The sequence below is a fragment of the Puma concolor genome, chromosome E1 (assembly GCF_028749965.1).
Source record: "Puma concolor isolate L17-30 chromosome E1, mPumCon1.1.hap2, whole genome shotgun sequence".
NCBI classification, from domain to species: domain Eukaryota; kingdom Metazoa; phylum Chordata; class Mammalia; order Carnivora; family Felidae; genus Puma; species Puma concolor.
In genome coordinates this window covers 16,093,366-16,116,199 of record NC_141680.1, presented here as the reverse complement: position 1 = coordinate 16,116,199, position 22,834 = coordinate 16,093,366, and the positions used below count along the sequence as shown (strand labels likewise).

General features: G+C 55.3%; 1 protein-coding gene across 2 annotated transcripts in view; it reads left to right on the top strand.

The window, feature by feature from the left end:
• Window positions 1–20,885: 20,885 nt before the first annotated feature.
• Window positions 20,886–22,834, top strand: part of DOC2B (double C2 domain beta) — a 32,518-nt gene continuing 30,569 nt past the window's right edge. The window contains exon 1 of one of the 2 annotated variants that reach the window (XM_086686370.1): window positions 20,886–21,438. In XM_086686370.1, coding sequence (XP_086542496.1) covers window positions 21,066–21,438 — 373 coding nt within the window. In that variant the 5' untranslated portion in view covers window positions 20,886–21,065. The remainder of the gene's footprint in view (window positions 21,439–22,834) is intronic. The other variant, XM_086686371.1, reaches the window with a different exon arrangement.

Genomic DNA, 22,834 nt, shown 5'->3' with positions numbered 1-22,834 from the left:
CTGTATCACATGGCTTATCCATTTATCTGGGGAAGGACACTTGGGTTATTTCCACCTTGTGGCTATTGTGAATAATGCTGCTAGGAACATTGGTGGCCAGGTGTGTGCTCGAGACCCTGTTTTAATTGTTCGGGGCATGCTCCCAGAAGTGGCATTGCCAGAGCACGTGGCGGTCCCCTGTGTAGGTCTTTGAGGAACCACCCGTCTGTTTTCCACAGCAGCTGCACCGTTTTCTGTTCCCACCAGGGGTACACGAGGGGCTGCCTTTCCTTCGAAGGCAGTATGCTCTCCTCCAGCATCTCTCTGGCCCCTCTGGCTCCTGGCATGGGGAATGGCAGTCACCCAGAGACCCCAGCTGCTCCCGAAGGGCACGGTGCTGGCCTCACGGGTACATACACGACCTGCGTGGTCACACAGAGCCCCACGCTCAGTGTAATACGCTGCTGTCGCTGTCTTCAAATTCAAAGTAATTTTGAACAATGGGGTGCCTGGGTGATTCCGTTGGTTAAGTGTCTAAGTTCGGCGCAAGTCATGATGTCTCAGTTCATGGCTTCCAGCCTCATGTCGGGCTCTGTGCTGACAGCTCAGAGCCTGGAGCCTGCGTCAGATTCTGTGTCTCCCTCTCTCTCTCTCTCTCTCTTTCTCTCTCTCTCTCTCGTTCTCTCTCTCTCTCTGCCACTCCTCCCCTCTCTCTCTCTCTCTCTCTCTCTCTCAAAAGTAAACATTCTTTAAACAAATTTAAAAAAATAATTTTGAACAAGGGACTACACTCTCATTCTTTTTTTTTTTTTAACTTTTTTTAATGTTTATTTATTTTTGAGAGAGAGAGAGAGACAGAGCACAAATGGGGAGGGGCAGAGAGAGAGAGGGAGACACAGAATCCGAAGCAGGCCCCAGGCTCTCAGCTGTCAGCACAGAGCCCGACACAGGGCTTGATCTCAGGAACCGTGGGACCATGACCTGAGCCAAAGTCAGACACTTAACCGACCAAGGCACCCACCCCCACATTCTCATTCTGCACTGGGCCCTGCAAATTATGTAGCTGGTCCTGACTGGCCTGGCTCTTCTTTCTGGGTGCAGACCATAAGTATAGCCAGGTCTTCAGTCAAGGCCTGATGAAGCGAATACTTAGACTCTCCACCTGGGCCGGAGGCCAGAGCCCCTGACTGGGAATGTGGGACACAGGTCTTCATCCTGTGTCTGCTGCCAGCCTTCTGCCTTTGTCACTCCCCGTCTACGAGATAGGAGAACTGAATAGTTTTCTTTTTTTAATCAAAAAAATTTTTTTAGCGTTTATTCATTTTTGAGAGACACAGAGAGACAGAGTATGAGTGGGGGAGGGGCAGAGAGAGAGGGAGACACAGAATCCCAAGCAGGCTCCAGGCTCTGAGCCGTCAGCACAGAGCCCGATGCGGGGCTCAAGCTCATAGACCGTGCGATCACGACCTGAGCTGAAGACAGACGTTTAACCAACTGAGCCACCCAGGTGCCCTAAATAGAGTTTTCTAACGGTGCTCCCCAGACCAGCCTGGGGTGGGGGTGGGAGCTGGGGCACAGGAAGTCCCAGGGGGCAGTTTGGGACCCATGCCCACCCCTCCTGCCAACATAGGGACTCCCCTCTTACCTGTTCTCTCTGCTTGGTTCCACAGCAGGAAGGAATGAGGGTCGGCTAGAAAGTGACCTGTCTGGATCGCCCACCCCAGGCTGCCCACACTCGCACTCTGCCCCTGGGGAGGAAGGAGAAGCCTCCAGCATAAGGCTGCCAGGTGGAGGGCCCAGCTGTGGGAGGGGTGCCCCAGGTACCAGCCAGACCAGGGAAGATAGATACCAAACATCATGAACACACACACACACACACACACACACACGTGCGTACACACATGGAAAGATTCAATTGTTTACAAACTGTGTGACCAGTTGTTTCAAATTGTTCATCCTAAGCACCACCAAAGGCTCTTCTGCACAGGGGAGGGATGAGACCAAAGGAAAACCCAGCACTGGCCTTGCCCAGACCGTTTGGGGACAAGGACCCCGCCAGGCAGGCGATGGCAGAGCCCCTGGCAAGGCCGTTGCCTGCAGAGAAGGGCCCCGAGGCTCTGCAGACTGTGGGCCTCTGACCTGCGCGCACCAGCCCCGCCCCCAGGCCACCTGTGCAAAGTCAAGGAGCCTGCAGACCCATCAGTACCCAGGCCCAGGAGAGGGGGAGGAGGGAGGGTGGGCCGGTGGGAGGGGAGAGCCCCGGGAGGCCCCGACAAGCTGCCCCTCTCGTCTTCACCCAGGCAGGCGAGTGTGAGAGCAGACCCCAGGATGTCTGAAGCTCCTTCAATGCCAATTACTGCAGAAATAATTCAGCGTGCTCACCACCCCCCCCCCCACCCCCCCCCCCCGCCTCTCAGCACACACTCTTTGGGGACGTTTTAAGTCTGACTGTACCTGCTGAGCAGCTGACAAATGAAGCCTCTCGCTCGCTCTGCCTCCCTCCTTCCCGACTGCCGTCCCTCCACCCCTCTGCCCAGGCTCATTGATGGCGGGGAAACGGAGGGCTGGGTGTTCTCATCCTGCACCCCTCCTCCCCGTGCAGGGCCTGCTCAGACTGGTGCCCTGTGCCCGCTGCCTGGGCTCTGCTTCCAGATGAGGGGTGGCAGAGCTGGGTTCCCTGGAGTCCGTCCTTACAGGCAGGAGCTGTGGCTTATTCAGCTTTGGTTAGCTGTCAGGAAATATTGCCGGATTGCTGGATGAGTAGCCGGGCAGGTGGATGAGTGGGCAGACGGGGTGGAGGGAGGGAGGGATGGAGAGAGGAATGGAACAGATCCCAAACGTGGCCTTTCCCAATGCTTAGGGCTTTCCAAGTCTAAACAGATGACTCAACACAGTTCCCTGTGAGGCACAGCTGCTATTATCTGAACGGTCGGCCCCACAATTCCTCTTGGGAAAAAACTGTTTCGGTTTCGGAAAATACTTTTAAAGGATGACTGCGGATGATCCCAAGAATACACTCCACCAGGGGACCAAGGCCGCAAAAGAGATATTGGAAGTGAACAGTACAGGTATTGGGGCGCCTGGGTGGCTCCGTCGGTTAAGCGTCCGACTTCGGCTCAGATCATGATCTCGCGGTCCGTGAGTTCAAGCCCCGCCGTCAGACTCTGCGCTGACAGCTCAGAGCCTGGAGCCTGTTTCAGATTCTGTGTCTCCCTCTCTCTCTGCCCCTCCCCTGCTTGTGTGCGCTTGCGCTCTCTCTCTCTCTCTCTCTCTCTCTCTCTCTCTCTCTCTCTCTCTGTTAAAAATAAATAAATAAACACTAAAAATAAAGAGAAGAAGCAAACAGGTATTTCGAGTAGGGAGAGAGGTCAGAGACTGAAACCAGAGCGGTGGGGTGAGGCGGGGAGGGGGGATGCCTGGGTACAGCTCCCCCTGCCCCCCACTCAGCCACATGACCCCACCCACAGGGGTGGCTGAATCACTAGTGTGCATGTTCCGTTCGATGCTGTTGGTGCCACAGGGATAAAAGCCACTCCTCACCTCACCCTGAACGTCCCCAGTGCCACCTGCATGCCCAGATGCTTATGGAGATGGATTTGGGTGAAGAAGGGCCTGAATTTCACATCGGAATCTCCGTGGTTCAGAATCCTGAATATGGAAACTTAAGGCCACCCCGCAACGGGGCGTTAACTCAGCCAAAACAAGACCTCAGAGCCAGAGGGATACCGACGCTCGGGATTTTGCGTCGGTGCCGCTAAGGACCGAAGCGGGCTCCGGGGGCTCCTGTCCGGGATCTGAGGAGTGTAGAGGCTACAGGCCAGCGTGACCACCCGTCCCAGTGTCCCCACAACTAAGGGGTTTCCCAGGACGCAAGATGAAAGTACCAAAACCAGCAGAGTTCCCAGGCAAATTGGGAAGAGCCCATCTCTGTAAACAGCTGACATGTGGCTCACATGAGCCACGGCTGGCTGCTAGACAGCTCTTCACACCGCTCCCTCCATTAGTCCTGACAACACTGGGAGGGAGACATCATTCCTCCCACTTCACAGAGGAGGAGACCGAGGCTGGGAGAGCTTAAGTGGTTTACACGAGAGAACACAGCCAGCAAGTGGCTGAGCGAGGATGTGAACCCATGGCCCCTGCTCTTAAGCTGTGTGCTCATGTCCATGGTCTCCTGAGGATGCTCGACTTGTGGAAAATGGAAATCAGCATCTTCAAGCAGCCTCAAGCCGCCTCACTCCATGCTGTGGTCCAGGGCCTGGGTCTCCTCTGGAACGATCCCCATTCCTGCTTCCTCGGGCCCCTAGCTGTGGATCCCAGCAGCCCTCTGCCACCCCCAGCCATCAGCCCAGCAGGGCCCCGTGGAGCTCCAACACATTCACACCTATGGAGTCAGAAGCAACAAGAATGCCCCCTGCTTCCTGGCTTGGTTTTTATCCCTAGCCCTGTCCCCACTGTATTCCATGCCCTGTCCCCTAGCTGATGGCAGAACCCCTCTCTCCTCCACTCCCAAAGTGGGAAGCAGCATTTCCCGTCCCCCCCCCCCCCCCCGCCCGCACCCAGCCCAGGGATTTCCAAGCTGGGAATTCAAACAGCTCAGCAAGGAATAGGCTCAAACAGAGTCTGCTAATGGAAATAACAAGATGATAAATTATTCCAGGGAAAGAGCGATTTTCCTTCTACTCTGCTTGACTCAGAAAACACTATGATCGCAGTAGAAATTGGAGGTGTCAGAGCTGGTATCTGGGGAAAGAGAAATGAAAACATTCTGCTTTCTGCTGTCAGTGCAGCCCCAGGGGTGAGAAAGAATGCGAGGTCAATCCCAGGCCCGGCACATGGCTGCCCTGAGCAGGCGCGGCCTCCGTGGAAGCCCCAGGCAGCAGAACCTGGCCACCAGCTGGCTGAAGAGGCTGGGGAGTTCAGGGCAGAAAGCCCAGGCCCCGGAGTTAGACAACGCTGTGTTCTCTTCTTAGCTCTGGCACTAGCTGGCTGTGTGACCTTAGGCAAATAGCTTAACCTCTCTGAGACGCTGTCTCCTGGAGATAACAACAGGATTACATGAAATAATGCACGGTGCGTGCTTCAAACGTTGCCTCGTTCGTGATAAGGGCAGCAAATGCCCTGGCTTAGCCACTCTTTCAGGTTATGCCCACTCCCAAGATCAGAGGGGGCACAGAATAGCTACCAGGCTCTGGGTGCAAGATCCAGCAGGGGAGGACACAGAGTGCAATTGGACCCATGACCCTGGGGTACCAGGCCCACCCCAAGGGCCAGCTCTCAGAGGGAAACTTGTGCCCATGCCCAACACCGCTAACTCGAGGGGGAGGGGGCTGCCCAGACTGACCCTCCACCTCCCGCCAGCCAAGGCATTCACGCTGTGAATGCCACTCTCTTAAGCTTCCAGATAACTGAAGTTCATCCGGTCCCCTAGCTGTTCGGGTTTTGTTTTGGTTTTATGATTGCTTTTTAGCCACTTTTATGGCAATCTTCCCGCAATGTATTAGGACCGCCCTTTTTCTCCAGATCAGCACGTAAGCGCCCTGTCAATTTTGCTGGACTAGAGACATAAGACCTCTTCGTCCCCACACTAAATGGCCCTGGGTCACTGGGACGGCTGCCTTCCCCCTAAATGTTCTTGTTAACAGGTCAGCCCTGCGCCCCCAACCCCTGACAGTCGACAGTCGGAATCTGCTGCCTGCTGCCCCCCGCCCCCCCCCCACCGCAGGGATGGTGCACGGGAGATAAACAAGCTTTACCAAGTCATTGTTCTTAATTTGCAGTAAGGCCAAAGCTTGGGCTCCCAACTGAACTCTGTTCTAAAGGCAGGGTTTTTTTGTTGTGGTTTTTTTTTTTTTTTTTTTAATGTTCAGAAGCCTTTGATTCTTTCTCTTCCCCAGAACTGGCTGAGTTCCCAGGGTTGAAGTTGCCTTGAAGTCTGACTGCTGAAGGAGAAAGGGAGTTTCTGTCCATTTTGTTGTTAACTCAATCCAGAGTCTGAGCTGGTGGCATAAAGATTTCAAACATCCTGGATAGGATTTCCTCAACTAGATTGTTTTCGCAAATACAAACGTGAAACTGGGGAGGACAGCTACAGAAGTCCCGATTCCAGGCTCGAGGTGTGTCGAATGGTGGGCACCCAGAAGAGGCCCAAACTTTAGGGGGGCCACAAACCAGAAACCTCTCCCCTGGATTTGGGGGCTGGTGTGCAGTTACCCACATTTTTATCTTGCCAAGTAAGAATATAAAATCTGGGGCACCTGGGCGGCTTACTCAGTTGAGGGTCCGACTTTGGATCAGATCATGATCTAACAGTTTGTGAGTTCGAGCCCCACATCAGGCTCTGTGTTGACAGAGCTTGGAGCCTGTTTTGGATTCTGTGCCTCCCTCTCTCTCTGCCCCTCCCCCACTCATTCTCCATCTCTCTCTGTCTCTGTCTCTCTCTCAAAAATAAATAAACATTAAACATTTTTTTTAAAAAGTCAGAACCACCAGGGACACCTCAATAGCTCAGTAGGTTAAGTGTCCGACTTCTGCTCAGGTCATGAGTTTGAGCCTCGCGTTGGGCTCTGTGCTGGCAGCTCAGAGCCTGGAGCCTGTTTCTGATTCTGTGTCTCCCTCTCTCTCTGCCCCTCCCCTGCTCTCTCTCTCTCTCTCTCTCTCACTCTCTCTCACTTTTTAAACATTAAAAAAAAAATTTTTTTTTAATTTTTTTTTTCAACGTTTATTTATTTTTGGGACAGAGAGAGACAGAGCATGAACGGGCGAGGGGCAGAGAGAGAGGGAGACACAGAATCGGAAACAGGCTCCAGGCTCCGAGCCATCAGCCCAGAGCCCGATGCGGGGCTCGAACTCACGGACCGCGAGATCGTGACCTGGCTGAAGTCGGACGCTTAACCGACTGTGCCACCCAGGCGCCCAAAAAAAAAAAAATTTTTTTAATCAGAACCACCATATAAGACCATTCTCATTTCAGAAAAAAGATCACAAAAAAGGCCATCTTTTTCAAATTAAGTGGATTTAACTTTGTATAAAACTCACCGTGTTGTCCTCTGCTTTTCCTATTCTGCCATGGCTGGGTAAAGGCTTCGTCACGAATCTGTCAGCTTACCAGCCCGTGTAAAGCACCAGCCAGGATCCAGACTCAGGAGCTAGATGCCAGAACTCCTGGGTTCGGGTTCGGGTTCGGAGCAGCTGCTGTTGTGTGGGATGGGGCTGGGGATCCCCGGGCCAGCTGGGGCAGAGACACAGCCTGGCTTTGCATCCAGAGCCCGCCTCTCACTAGTTGTAGGGTCCTGCAGAAGGCCCACGTGCCTCGCTCTCTCCCACCTAAAATGGCAGGGACCACCACACGCACCCCTCGTGGGTCTGTCATGAGGACGTGTATCCGGCACCCAGAGCTTGCTCACTCGTGAGCAAACTGGCTCCCCCATGTTCCTTGCAGGTCTGTGCATGTTCAAATACGTCCGGGGCCAGGAATGACCTTGGGGACGGGAAGCATCCAGGCCGGGGAGCAGAGACACAGTGGACGGGACTCCTGGTAGTGCAAGGTCGGGCTGACCCTACGGCTCCAGCAACCCAGCGAAGTCCCCAGAAGTCATACCCCGCCCCGTTTCCCCTGCGCTGAAACCTGCCTTAACAAAGGCCCTCAGCCGGCGCCTGGACAGAAGAGAGGAGTGTGGGTAGGGGTGGGGGGCTAAAACCCCTCCCCCCACACACACACTGACATTCTCTGTCCTCTGAGCAACAAAGGACCTCTGAACACTGACTCCGGTCCTTTGAGCATGCGTGCACTGCACACGAGGGCACGAACATGAATGTGTGCACCTGCACAGGTGTGTGCAGATGTGTGTACACGCGTGTGCGTGCGTGCGGTCACGGGTGCAAGTGTGGCTGCGCATGCACAGGTGCTGGTATAGAAGTGTGTTTGCAGAGACCTGCGTGAGCACAAAAGAACTTAAAAGTTGGTTCTGACCTGTCTCTCTCTCTTTCTCTCCCTTTCCACTCATTCTTCCCTTCCTTTTTCTCCCCTTCTCCCTTTGCTGGAATAAAAAAAAGAAAAGCCGCAGAGGGGACTAGAAGAGGGCCGGGAGACCTGGGGGTCACACAGACCTGGGACCGAATCCCAGCTCCGCCATTTCCCATCCCAGGGACACCAAGCCTCAGTGTCCCATCATGGGATACGAGTGTTTGCCTGACACGTGAGCCACAGGCAGATTCGTGCATTCAGATGGTGGCACCGAAGCGTCGCAGGCTCTGGGGTCAGGAGGCCGGGTTCGCAGCACATTCTGTAGGTTTCTAGCAAGGTGACCTCGGGTGGTTTCTCACCCTCTCCGTGCCCAGTGTCATTGTCTCTAAGAGAGCTCAACTTACGCAGGGGCTGGGAGGGTTAAGTGAGCCGTGCGTGTATGGAATGCTGTCAGAACAGCGCTAGGCACACAGTAGGAGCTTTATGACGGCAGTTCTTAAAATGTGTATCGAGAAGCATTTAGAGAAAGAGAGAAAACAAAAAAAAAAACCACTTAGACATTTTAGGAGGCACGCAACTGTTCTAAAATTGGATTGTGCTGATGGTTGCACAACCCTGTAAATTTACTCAAAATCATTAAATCGTACACTTACCATGGTCGTTTTAGAGTGTATAAATTATACCTCAATAAAGCTGTTTTTTTAATAAAGCATTTAGAGCCAAGTTGCAGAATAATACATGCCGTATTGGTGCCATTTATAAAAAGTTTTAAACTCTATAAAACAATACTTCTTGAATATAAATATGCATAATAAAAATATCAAAGGCAGCCCCGGGCGGACCCACATCAGCTGCATAATTAAGCTTGCCCCTGGGGCGCTCATGGGACCCAGGAAGGGGAAGTTATATCTATGATATTTTACAGTGTTGATATTTTTATTTATTTTACTTTTTATCTTATTTTGGAGAGAGAGAGCAGGCTGGGGAGAAGGGCAGAGGGAGAGAGAGAGGGAGAGAGAGAGAGAGAGAGAGAGAGAGAGAGAGAGTCTCAAGCTGGCTGCCTGCTCAGTGCGGAACCAGACTGGGGGCTCCATCCCACAACCCTGGGATCATGACCTGAGCTGAAACCAAGTGTCAACACTTTAACGGACTGAGCCACCCAGGTGGCCCTTATAGTTCACTTTAAGTTAAAAACCCTCTCAAAAAAAAAAAAAAAAAAAAAAAAAAAAAAAGATGAAATGTTCATTTTGTTGAGGATGGTTTTGGGGTTTGTTGTGTTAATCTCTACACTCTTATGTATTGAAATTCTAAATACTGAGGGTTGTATAAGTAATTAGGCTCCTGGGGCGGGGGGGGGGGGGGGGGGTCAACACACTGAAGCATGCAGGAGGGGGGCAGGGCATGGAGCATCTCTTGGTCCTCTCTCCTCAACCAGGGAGGTCCTGTGGTTGCCTTGGCTGTCCTCAGTCCCCATGGGGGCAGCTGGGCCGAAGGGGCCCCTCAGCCTGTCCCCCAGGCTCCCAGACGCCCTGGGTGCTGGCAGACAGTTGGCAAAAGGGCCTCAGACAGCCTCCCTGATTTACCAGGCTCTCCACGTCTCCCTGCTGATGGATGACCTGTGCTTTTCCTCTCTCCTCTCTCTAAATGCTGCTGTCTCCAAGGCCGCCCGCCCAGAGTGGGAGGGCGCGCAGGCAGGGAGGAGCTGGGCCGGCTGGCTGGCGGGGCCTCTGCTGGTCTTTCTGCCTCCTTCCGCTCAGCTGCCCTGCCTGGAACCCCAAGGTGTCGCCCACAGGCGAGGCCAGGGCCACCTATGTGCTCAGACCCCTCCCTTCAGCCACTGTGAACTCCACCAGCCAGGGGCCAGGCACAGTGCTAGGTGCCTGCCTACAAGGAGCTCCCTGACAATAAACAACAGGACCCGACCACAGAGGCTTTGGTAGAGGCTCTCTAGGAGACCGTCTTGAGCCAAGATCTAAAAGGTGAGAATGAGTCCCCCATGAAGTGATTTGGTGCAAGGATATTTTGGAAGAGGAACTGGCTAGTGCAAATGCCCTGAGGCAAACCCACCTCAATGTCTTCGGGCCTGTTCAGCAGAGGGTAGGATGAAGGAAACTAAATGGATTTCTCCTCAAGACTAAGTGCCCTCTGCCAAGGCCCTGTGGGAGGGGGTCAAGGTATAGTCACCATCAGGGCCACCAGAACCCAGGCAGGGCCAAGGGAAGAGCCTCAGGAAAACTCCACTGGCTTAATGGGTGGGCTTCGAGCCCTGAGCCCGAGGCTGGGCCTAAAGGGACCCCAGGTAGGGGTGCTTGGGTGGCTCAGTCGGTTAGGCATCCGCCTCTTGATTTCAGCTCAGGTCATGACCTCACACTTCATGGGATCGAGCCCTGTGTCAGGCTCAGCACTGAGCATAGAGCCTGCTTGGGATTCTCAGTCTCTTTCTCCGCCTCTCTCTCTAAATAAATAAATAAATAAACTTAAGGAGAAGAAAAAAAAGCAAAGTAATATGAATGAATGAATGAATGAATGACCCAGATGGCAGGAGAGGGGAGACCCATGCTCCCAGCCCCTCAGGCAAGGGGAAGTGCAGAGCCTCAAGCCCTGTCCCTGACTCAAAGTTACTGTATGACCTTGGACAGGTCAGGTTAACCTCTCAGGCCCTCAGGTTCCCTGTTAGTAAAGACATGCCGTGCTTGTGGAAGTCCTACCTGCCCCCCAGCTTCAGGACCCTGGGAACATGATTGATTCCCAGGCCCCACTCTGGGCCTGCAGCCTGGGCTCCCTAAGGGTGGGTCCTGAGACTCTCCCAGAGGGTTCCAAGTCCCATCAATCAACACCCCACACCTCGAGGACCACAAAGATGGAGCCGTCCCCTCCAGCTCTTCAAGAAATTCGACACCATTGGGGAGACCGACTCTTAAACCCAAATCACGCGGTGTGTGATAAGCCCGGTAACATGTCACAGGCACGCCACAAGGGGGTATCGTGGAAAGAACACCTGCATCGGCTTCAGGGATAAACAACACCTGAGCAGGGCATTGAAGGCAGCATAGGAGCGTGCCGAGTGATCGGGGAGGGGTGAGGGCAGCGGGCAGAGGCACAGCAGCCCCGCCGATGGGTATGTTTGGGCCCCAGACCGTGCAGCGGGAGAGGCGCTGGGCGAGCCGGAAGAAGCACTTCATGGTCCCAGACTCTGGCTCTACATACATGTGCCGCGAAGTGCTCCCCACCCTTGCCCAGAAGCAGGCAGAACTGGCGGGTCAGCAGCATCCAGGGGCAGTGTGACAGCAGGGCATCAGGCCTCTACCCTCCACCCCTGTAGGGCCCCCCTGCACACCCCAAGCTCCAGCCGACTCAACCACAAACAGTTGTGCAAACAGCCACACTCTCCCACAGCGACGACATTAGTGCAGACCGGGCCTCCTGCGAAGACAAACTTCTGCTTCCTTCACCCCCTTTGCTGAACTCTTTCTCAGCCTTGGGTTTCAGGGACCCAGCAGATGGGGGCCGGGGAGGCGGGGCAGCCGCTGCTGACCCCACTCCCCCGCTCAGACCCTGGGCTCTCTGGGTGAGCCCTAAGACCTGCCCTACAGTAGTGCGGGCCCCAGGGCAGTTGTCCCACGAAAGGGGAGGATGGACCCAGAGCTGGGTAGATCCCATATGGAGGATGTGAAACAAACCTCATTCTGACTCGACACCCCCCTAACACGTGCAAAGAGCTGGGTTATCGTCAGCTTAAATATGTGTGGCAAATTTGGCCTGTCGATGGGTGTTGGGGAACAGCAACTGTCCCAGCCCGGGGTGACAGGGCTGAACACATAGGGGCTGGTGATGGTCAAGGGCATGGATTCTGGAGCCAAACCAGCCTGGGCTCAACTGTTGGTCCTGCCTCTTTTTAGCTGTGAGACCTTGGGCAGTTGACTTAACCTCATATGCTTAATGAGAAGTATTTTATTGTAGTAATTATATGTTTATTTCGATGTGCAGTAGAGAAATGTAACCAGCACATTAATTTCCGTCACAGACACTGTTGTGAGGACAAAGCAAGGCTGAATATTTAAAGCACTTTTTAAGCAAATTGATTTTTTTAATGTTTATTTATTTATTTTGAGAGAGAGATCGTGTTCACAAGTATGGGAGGGGCAGAGAGAGAGGGTGGGGGGAGAGAAAGAATCCCAAGCAGGCTCCACGCTGTCATCCTAGAGCCTGACTCAGGGCTCAGTCCCACAACCTGTGCGATCAGGACCTCAGCTGAAACCAAGAGTCGGACTCTTAACTGACTGAGCCACCCAGGTGCCCCGAAGCAAGTTGGTGTTTAAAGAAAAATGTAAACAACCCAGGCCCCAGCTGAGAAGCTGCCTCACAGGTGACAGAGCTTAGGGAACGCCAGTTTAGGGGACCGCTTGGCTCTGCGTGGGACTCCCACAGGGCGCCAAGGGTTTTCAATCTGTTCTTCAGACCCAGAGACCCCAGAAAGCTGGGACAGGTGGAGACGCATGGCCTGTCAGGTGACAGAGTAGTCAGGAGCAGCAGGGGAGCGTGGAGGATGCTACTGTGTCCTGTGAGGACAGGACCAGCGCCCCCGCCTCTGGTGTCTGATCCCTGGGCTGCACGTGTGATTTAGGAACTGACGTGGCCACAGGGCATGGCAGGGCCCAGGGTGTGGCCATGGGGGAGTGTGGCCGAAATGAAACCGCCAGGAAGGTGGTTGGCCGTCGAGGAGTCCAGGACTGGGTCCATTGTGTTGCCGGGCAAGAATGACGAGGGAGGGCAGTGTGTGTATCAGTGGAGGCTGGGATGCAGCCTGTTGGCAGGAGCCTCAGAAGGATTTGGGGGACTCCACTGCCAAGGGATGGAAGAGGGCGGTGAAATGGTTGGGGAGGCCCGGTCATCCGAAGTCTTGTTTACAGAAAAGTAAGAATCTTTGAGACACAGGGACAGGGCTGAGAGGGAAGCCAGCAGTGGGAGGGAGCCTGGGGCTAGGGAAGCTCAGAGATGCTTGAGCACCCAGGCCCCAGGCCAATGGGGACAGTCCCGCTGGGGAGTTAGGCGGTACTCAGCCAAGGCCTCAGGAGCCGTGGCCTCTGCCCAGAAGAGCCCCTTCCCCCCCTTCCCCCCACCCCCTGCCCCGGAAGTCACAGTGCCCTCCTGTGGAGAGTCTTGCCTCGGTTGGTCCTGGTGCCAGCTCCAGGCTCCCACCATCCGGCCATGGAGCCAGGATCAGGATTTGTCTCAGGGGATGGAGACACAGGCAGTGATGTTTTCAATAATTATAATTGGTTTATTGAGGTGTAATTGACATATATTCATGTAGGGGTACAATGTCATGATTTGCTATTTGTATATATTGTGAGATGATCACCACAGGAAATCTAGTTAACATATAGTTAGAATTTTTTTTCAAAAAGAAAAAGGATTTTTTTTCTTGTGATGAGAACTTTTAAGATCTACTCTCTTAGCATCATTATTTTTTAATGGTGCCATTAAAAAAAAGCTTACATTGTGGGCTTTTTTCCTACCTTTTTTATTGTGGTAAAATATACGTAACATAAAGCCTACCATTTTCACCATTGTTAAGTGTATGATCAGTGGGTTAAGTATATGTTCACAATGTTGTAACTATTTCTAGAACTGTTTCGTCTTCCCAAAGAGAAGCTCCATACTCATTAAATAATAACCCCCCGAGCCTCTGGTAACTTCTATCTACTTTCTGTCTCTCTCAATTCACCTATTTCAGGCTGATTTTTTTTTTTGGGGGGGGGGCGGGATTAGTAATGCATGTAGGTAGCAAAAATGCACAGAGCAGAAAAGTTTCCCTGCCCCCCGGTTCCCTTCCGAGATGAACTATTTTATCAATTTCTTTGCTCTTTCGGGGGTATCTTAGGCATATATGAAAATATACATGTGTTATATATCCTTTTATTTACATGCTGTTTATGCCTCTTTTTATTTAACCATACTTCTGAGATGTAAAGTTTTCTAGCACAGCAGAATATCAATATAGCTCCCATATCAGTGTGCACACAGCTGCCCTGTCCTTCTTGATGGCTGTACATTATCCCACCATATGGGGGACTCATTCTGCATTCAACCTACCCTGCTATTGATGGAAACTGTTCAATTCTGGGGACACCTGCGTGGTTCAGTCAGTTAAGCATCTCTCATTTTTTTAATTTTTAATATTTATTTAGTTTGAAGGAGAGAGAGACAGAGCATGAGCAGGTAGAGGGGCAGAGAGGGAGGGAGACACAGAATCGGAAGCAGGCTCCAGGCTCTGAGCTGTCAGCACAGAGCCCGACGCGGGGCTGGAACTCAAGAGCCACGAGATCAGGACCTGAGCCGGACGGAGTCGGAGGCTTAACGGACGGAGCCACCAAGGCACCCCAAGCATCTGACTCTTGATCTCAGCTCAGGTCACCATCTCACAGTTCGAGCCCCATGTCAGGCTCTGCACAGACAGTGCTGAGCCTGCTTGGAGTCTCTCTCCCTCCCCCCCTCATCCCACTCATTCTCTCTCTCTCTCTCAAAATGCGTAAACTTTTTAAACGTTAAAGAAAAAACTCTTCAATTTGCTCCATTTGTCTGTTGACAACACCCACCCACCCTTCATAGCAAAGGTTCGACAGTAAAAGCCAGAAGAACAAATTAAATACAATGAGATGCCCTCTCTCACCAATCAGACCAACAAAAACTCGAGTCTGGCAACACCGAGTGTTGATGCGGATGCGGGGGAAGCAGAACTCTCACACACAGCGGGTGGAAACGGAGATGGCCACTTTGCACTACTTGGTCAAGCCAGGGATACGTATGTGCTTCCGCCCAGCAATTCCCTCTCCAGGAAACGGTAACGACACTGTCACAGGTGGGCCAGGAGACAAGAATAGCCACCATAACAGGTGTAGAGTGATAGCAAAGCATGGGATTCCACCTAAATGTCCAGTGATAGGAAAACAGAGAAACAAGTTGTGGTGTGTTCACAGAGTGGAATATTGCACTGTGATGAAAATTAAGTATAGGCAGCCACATGCATTGGCAGGACTAAATCTCACAATGGCACGTGATAAAATCAGTTGAATGAGGATACGTACCATATGATACATTTATATGAAGTTTTTAAAAATTTTTTAGGGGCGCCTGGGTGGCACAGTCGGTTAAGTGTCCGGCTTCAGCCAGGTCACGATCTCGCGGTCCGTGAGTTCGAGCCCCGCGTCAGGCTCTGGGCTGATGGCTTGGAGCCTGGAGCCTGTTTCCGATTCTGTGTCTCCCTCTCTCTCTGCCCCTCCCCCGTTCATGCTCTGTCTCTCTCTGTCCCAAAAATAAATAAAAACGTTGAAAAAAAAATTTTTTTAATGTTTATTTTTGAGAGAGCGAGCGAGCGGGGGAGGGGCAGAGCGCGAGGTAACACAGAATCCAAAGCAGGCTCCGGGCTCTGAGCTGTCAGCACAGAGCCCGATGCGGGACTCGAACTCACAGACCGTGAGATCACCACCTGAGCTGAAGTCAGACGCTTAACCGACTGAGCCACTCAGGCGCCCCTGAAGTTTTAAAACATGTAAAACAATACCACGTATTGTTTATGGATGCATATGTCTTTAGTAAAGGTAAAAATGCGTGCATGGGGCGATGATTATCAAATTCCAGATAGTGACTGCCTCTGGAGAGAGCAGCAGGATCGAGGAGGACTATCGGGGCATTTCAAATGCATCTGTAATTTTTTTTTAATGTTCATTTATTTTCGAGGGAGAGAGAGAGAAAGAGTGAGGACAAGCAAGGGAAGGGCAGAGAGAGAGGGAGACACAGAATCCGAGGCAGCCTCCAGGCTCCGAGCTGTCAGCACAGAGCCCGACCCGGGGCTCGAACTCACAGACCTTGAGATCATGACCTGAGCCGAAGTCCGACGCTTAACCAACTGAGCCATCCGGGTGCCCCTATAATTTTTGTTTTGATTGTGCTAATTCTATTTTAGCTTCTTTGAGGAGCCTGTAATGTTTCGCTTGTAAGCTGGCTGGTAGTTCGGGCAGTCTTCACATTATCCTCCAGGCCTTTTTTGGCCTGAACTGAAATATCTCATACATTTTAAAAGTAGAATGAGTTAAAATTGGAAGCCACCATTTGCACTGTTAATACCTTTTGGATTGCATCATTAATATAAAGCTGTTTGAGGGAACATGTGTGGCTGTTGACCTGGGTTTCAAACTTGCCAGTTAGGGCTCCTGCCCATCCTAACCCACGGTAATGCTGAGATAGCCACCCCCGTCCTAAAGACATTCAGACAAGACCCAGGGCTCCAACGACCCCCAGGCCTCTGGGGGCAGGGTGGTGAGGGCACCGCCTTGTCCTCAGGCCATCCCCCTTTTCCTCCCGCAGGTCATTTCCGGAGCAACCCCTGAGGATGCAGCGTTATCCTTTGCTGGCATCTGATCTCCTCCCACAGGCAGCACGATCCCAGGCTAAGCCCCTCCTGGCAGGTGAGCTCTCACTAGGTCTCGTTGCCATCTGTCCCGTCGCCGGCAGCACAGGCCACACCCTGCAGGGAGGGAACGTGTGAGTGCGAGTCCTGGCCCGGCCCCTTGTGACCTTGGACCAGGCCCTCCATTTCCACCAGCCTGTTTGCTCACATGGGACGCGAAGCGGGCGGGGGAGGGGCCCACAGATCTGTGGTCTGCACACCACTGCACAGGTGTCCCAGAAGGGGAAGACGATGACCGTCTCTGAGCCACTTAGCCCATCACGACAGCTCCAGGAGCGTTTGACGTCTGCAAAACAACGTCACCAGGTGTCAGCTTTTCCTCACGGTAGACCTAGTGCTAGTAAATGTACTGTGACCAGTGTCATGTGTTTATGAGAATGGGCATAATAAATTATCACGTCAAGTTCGCCCCTCGGCAGCCACAGGCTACAACCGCTAACACTTCTGGTGACTCGTTTCCTCGGACTTCTACCAGGCTTCCTGAGCCGAGGCCACTGTGTGGGGCAAGGAGGAGGCAGCGATGGGCCGGAGTGGATGGCTCCCACGTCCCTTCCTGATCCGCCCTCTATCCCTGGAATCTAAAGCAAAGGGGGGCTTCATTCATCACCAGGCGCCCTGCAGAACGTAGCACGGGGCCTGTCACAGAGTGGGTGCTCAATAGATACTTGGTAAACAGTGGATTCTCAGGAGCCCCTGGAAGGCCTCTCCAACAACCAGCCACTGTGCTTAGAAGTCCTCCATCAGCCCCTCCTCTGGGTAAAAAATTCCTATGAATATAGAGAAGGTTCTTTTAGCCCAACCTTCTCCTCCTCCAGTAATCAGAGGAGAGTGGAAATTGGGGGTACACGTTAGGCCAGGCCAGGGAGGGCCCTTCCTTCCAGGGCACGTGGATACCAGCCAGAGATGCCAACCAAGGACATGTGGCCGAGTGCCGAGTCATTTCCTCTAAAATGCCCATCGCCTGCTGGAAGGAAAGGCTTTAACTGGTCATTCTCAGCCAGGAAAGAAGCCCCAATGCCCAAAGTGGTGTGTGTGGGACTTTGCCAAAGCACTCTAGAAATTCCAACACCCACCCCCGCCTGGGTGTTGCACAGTGAACAGTGTGGAGGTAGCAAACCAGGTTGAGAATCACTGTATTAAACCTTAGCACCTTCTCACCCAGCGATTCCCACAAAAATAACTGTGAATAAAAATAATCCGGGGCGCTGGTTAAGATGCATCCTGAGTCTTCACGTACATGCGTATCTGAGTCAGGGGGTGTGAGGTAGGGGCCTGGAATCTGCGTTATTAAGATGCATCCTGCCGGTACAGATGGCTGGGCCATCCTTCGAGGAACCCGCTTCTACTTCATCGCACAGGGGCCTTGGGGGGGTGGGGGGCATGCTCAGAAGCCTGTTGGGAGAAGCAGGTGGAGAGGAAGCGTGGGCCCAGGATTCCCGAGAGCTGTGACCAAGGGCAGACGGTCCCACTTAACTTTGCTAAGGGCCAGTCCAGCTGCCAGCATGGAAGGCAACATGATTGATGGGGCCTGGACATGTCCAGCCGCCTCAAGATCCCCATTCATGCCAGCCAGCAAGTACATTCACCTCCGCCTGCACTTCCCCCCATAGCCTCACCTGGTCCTGCAGCAGACAGGAAGAGGGCGGCCAACTGCGCTTCACTGATAGAGAAACTGAGGCAGGCACAGGGCATATGCAGATGGTTTGCACCAGGAAGGCAGGGGCAAAAGAATTACGACGGACTGAGTGCCTGTTGCGTGCCATCCATCCCCATCAGCGTTTCTCACACGCTTGTTCGTGGCCTCCCCCACTCCACCACTGAGGGGCCTAAGTTAAGCAACTTGACCAAAGTCAGACACAGTTACGGGCCAGGAGACACTGGCTTTTGAGTCCAAATTTGCCTGACTCCCCAGCCCATACTCTTTGTAGAAAAATGGTCACCTGCCCGGATAACACCAATTCTGTCCCTCCAGGGGGACCCTGCCCCTTCTCGGTGGGGCTCATAGCTGGATGAACTCAGACCGTGGAGTGGCTCTCCACTCTGCCACCTGCCAGGGGTTGGTCCCACACACTCCTCCCCTTTCTCCAGTGGGCATCCCGGGGTTCCCCAACTCAGTGCTTTGGAGGCTGGGCCTTCCACCCCACTTCTTCCAGACCCTCCAAGAGCCAGCACCTGCAGGGCCAAAAGCTGTGAGCTGCTCCTCCAAAAAGCCAGACCCACAGAAGGTCAAGAGGCCAGAGGGAGAGGTCAGCCCCCTTCTGTCCCCACTCCCAGTGAACACAGGGGTATACCTTTGATGTCAAAAGGGCACAGGGTCAGGGGTCAGGATATCCACTCTCATTCCCAGACCCTTGACTTCCTGAAGCCTCAGTTTCCCCAGATGTAAACAGATGACAATACTCTCTTGCTCCTCAAGTGAAGGACTTATGAAATGATGGCTCAGTGTCTGTACTTTAATACCCGTATCATTACATAATCACTTTGTGATGCAGCTACCTCTGGCATAGAAGTCACTCTGTGCCTATTTAAGAACTAATCCCCTTAAGCATTCCCAGAAATGAGAAACCCACTGTGTTAGGCTTCCAGGCTTTCCTGGCCTTCCCTTGGCCTCTGATTCTTGGAAGGTTGATTTTTTTTCTCCTACCGGGTTCCCAGATCGTCCTTAGGGAGCCCCCAGGCTGGTTCATTCCTATTGTAACCACTGAGGCTTGGCCGCCTCTCCCCGCCCCCCCCACCCCCGCCCCCGCCCCCCTAACTCTGGGAAACGAGGTTTTACCTGTGTTTCCAGCTCTGCTCGGACCCTTCAAGCTTCACAGGGATGGAGAGGAAGAGGCAGAGGAGGGGGTGCGTGGAAGCTTCAAAAAAGTCAGAACACCTGGGTTCTACTCCCAGCTCTGCTACAAGCCAGCAGTCACTGTGGGTAAGTCATCGTGCCTGAGCTTTAATCTCCTCGCCTGAACATGGTAACAGTATGCCCTGTCTACACCATGGGGTAATGTAAGGGATCAAAGCGATGGCAGCTGGAAACGGTCTTGATATAGTCATGCCGACTATCACCACCCAGTGCAGAACTTACAAAACAGCGTATGGTTCTCCATCATTTCTCACCAGTGAGTCTTGTCTCTCAAGGGAAGGGAGAAGAGAAAGCCAACCCTGTCGAGCACCTCTGATCTGTCATGTTCTATGCCGGAAGGGGCCTCCCCATAATGCTGTGAGGTTGGAATTAGCCCCATTTCCCAGATGAGGAAACTGAGGTTCAAAAAGATCAGATGATCCGTCAGGATGTAGCAGCTGGATGTGATGAGAAAGAGCCTCCTCTCTCTTCTCTCTGTTCCCCCCACCTCTTTCAGTGGGTTATGGTGGAGGGAGGGACACAGGCTTGGGGCTGTCCTCATTCAGACTCATGGAGGGGACCCAGCCAAGAAGCATTTCTGATATGTCAGAAGCCAGGCAGTAAACAGGATTCTGTCCAGGCCCAGGGCTCTCTGGAGACACACCTGTATAAGCAGCAGCCATTCCCAACAGAGCTCTGTTCCCGGAAAGCTCTGGGCTGGGCTGCCGAGATTTGTTTAGTTATCTGACCATGTGGGAGGCTTGAGCAGGTGGGCAGGCCACGCCCTGCCTCCCCACTTCTGCCTCATCCATCATCACCGGGCATGTGTCTTCTGCCCAGGCCATGTCTGCCCTCCCCCCTCGGGACCAGTCTGTGGTCAAGGTTCTCACCCATCCTATCCCCATGGGGAGAGCGGGCGAGTTCCTCAAACTGCTCACTAACCAAGTGAGGGACTGACTCCGGGTTACGAAGAGTGTGTGCTTGTATGTGACCCGAGAGGAATTGTGAACAGCAATGACCTTGGGCCACTGAGGATGTACATGCCCTACCAGCGTGTGAGCAACACACGTTGCTCACGCACATTCCTAGGAGCGTGGCTGTGTGTCCTGCTAGATGGGGGTGGAGGGGGATGCCCCGAGTCCCCTGATCACTTCTATGGGTGTGTCTGTGTGTGTCCTGTTAGGCAGATGTGTATCGGGGGTGAACGGCACCCGCAACCAACTCTGTATGGGTACATAACGTTTGCGGATGTGTCCTGCAGGTGTGAGCCAGCGGACGCTTCTGCCAAGCGTCTGCACACGCTTCTGTGTGCTTAGAGTGACTTGGCACCCCCGCGTGTGTCCTGTGGGAGGGAACGGAACCCCACAAGGGCTGGGACAAGCGGGAACGTGCGAGTGTGCGTCCTGCGGCTCCCTGCTCAGCCTCCCGGCGGTCCTGCCCGTGTGCGCGAGTGGAAGGCGCCCGGGGCCCGCGGGTGTGCGCGCGCCGGTGCCAGTGCGAGTGAGTGCGGCGCCGTTCGCTCGCTCCGCTCCGCGCCCGCCCGCGCAGCCCGCACACTCACACTGCTTGGTTGCTGCCGGGTGACGCGGGCTGGGCCCGCCCCCCGCCTGCCGGCCCCTGGCACTCACTCGCCGGCCGCCGCCGAGCAGGCAGCAGCCGCGTCAGGGCCGTCCGGGGGGCGCCGCCGGCGATGCCCGCAGCCCTCGCCGCGCCCCGCCGGGCCTGCTGAGCCGCCCCGCCCCCCCCCCCCCCCCACCCCGGGCCGGGGCCGCGCCGGGCCGGGCCGGGCCGCGCCCGGGCGGGGCCGCGCTGCCTGCATGACCCTCCGGCGGCGCGGGGAGAAGGCGACCATCAGCATCCAGGAGCATATGGCCATCGACGTGTGTCCCGGCCCCATCCGGCCCATCAAGCAGATCTCCGACTATTTCCCCCGCTTCCCGCGGGGCCTGCCTCCGGACGCCGGGCCCCGCGCCGCTGCGCCCCCGGACGCCCCCGCGCGCCCCGCCGCGGCCAGCGCGGGCCGCCGCAGCCCCTCCGACGGCGCCCGCGACGACGACGAGGATGTCGACCAGCTCTTTGGAGCCTACGGCGCCAGCCCGGGCCCTAGCCCCGGCCCCAGCCCGGCTCGGCCGCCCGCCAAGCCGCCCGAGGACGAGCCGGACGCCGACGGCTACGAATCCGACGACTGCAGTAAGTTTCCAACTCGCCGACTTCCCGCCCCCTCCCCCGGCCCGGCCTCTCGTTCGCTCCCCGACCTCGCGGGTGCCCCGGCCCCCTGCGGTCTCCCCTTTCGCCGGCATCCACCCCCGCCGGTAGCGGCCCCTCGCCCGCTCCGTGCGCTCTCCGCGCGCCCTACAGAGGCAGCCCCGAACCCCTCCCTGACCCGCACTGGAGAGGTGGGAAGTTTGGGGGCGCCCCCTGGGGGTGTCCCATTTCCGGGGCCCGGTTCTCGGAGCCCGCGCCGCGCCCCCTCTCGGCCCGCTGGCGGGGAGCTCCGGCGCGGGCGGTGGCTTTTGTTCCGGGGAAGGGCGGAGCTGCGCCCCGGGGAGACACCAGTTGCTGCCTGCCGCGCGGTCCTCCCCGCTTGGGAACCCGTTGCGGGGCCGGCCCCGCAGCCGAGGGGCCGGGCTGGGGCGGGAGGTGGAGGGGCCCGGGGCCGGGCCGGCCTCCCGAGTGGGCCCGGCGGCCCGCAGAGCGCGGCGGCTTCGCTGGCGTCCGGGCCGAGCACCAAAGGACCGCGGGGCCGCTTGTCCTTTGGAAAAACCTTGGCCGTTCTTCCTCCTGTGTCCGTGGACCCCGCCGCGGAGCTCTCCCGGGCCGCCGACCTTCGCCCACCTGTTACGCCCGCTTTCCACCGCCAGGAAGGGTCACCCAGCACGCGCCTCCTCCTCCCAGGGCTGAGCCTCGAGCCCCAGGGAGTGGGCAAGCGCGGGGGTCCCCGGGCCGAGGCCCGGCCGGCGGGAGCTCCTCGCCTTTCCCGTCTCTGAGGGTGCCTGCCGCGCCCGACCCGGGACCTTAGGGGAAACCGAGGTGGAAGAGGTCGCTGCCTGGTTCGGAAGGGGTTGGCACGAGACCGGGGTGGGGCTGGGGGGCAGCGCTGCTCGCTAGGGTCCCCAGCCGAGCTGTAGCCCCAGTCGCGTCACTGTGAGACCTGCCACACCAGACCTGCCAGGGATGTGAACCTTTCCACGCAGGGGTCGCTCGCAGGCTTCGCCAAGGCCCGCTCAGCTGAGTCCCTCCACAACCACGTGCTGCGCCCGCGAAGGTGGCTGCGCCTGGTTTGGGTGCTCACAAGGGCCTAAGGCCGGCGGCCTGGAGTTTCCCCAAGCATAAAATGTGCCTCTGGAAGCTGAATGTGGAGGTCATCAGCACCACTGGGGGAGGTGGCCCACCGCTCATTGTCCTACCTAGGGAGGCCCTGGAGGAGAGAGCTGGAGGAGGCCCCACCTCCATCCTCCAAGGGGAGGAAAGTGCTAGGTACTTTCAGTGGGCCTGGACCTCAGCACTCTGGTCGGAACCTGGTGTATTGAGGCCTTGCTGTGGGGCATGGACGTGGGAAGCAGTCCTCCCCCCCCACTCCCTTCCC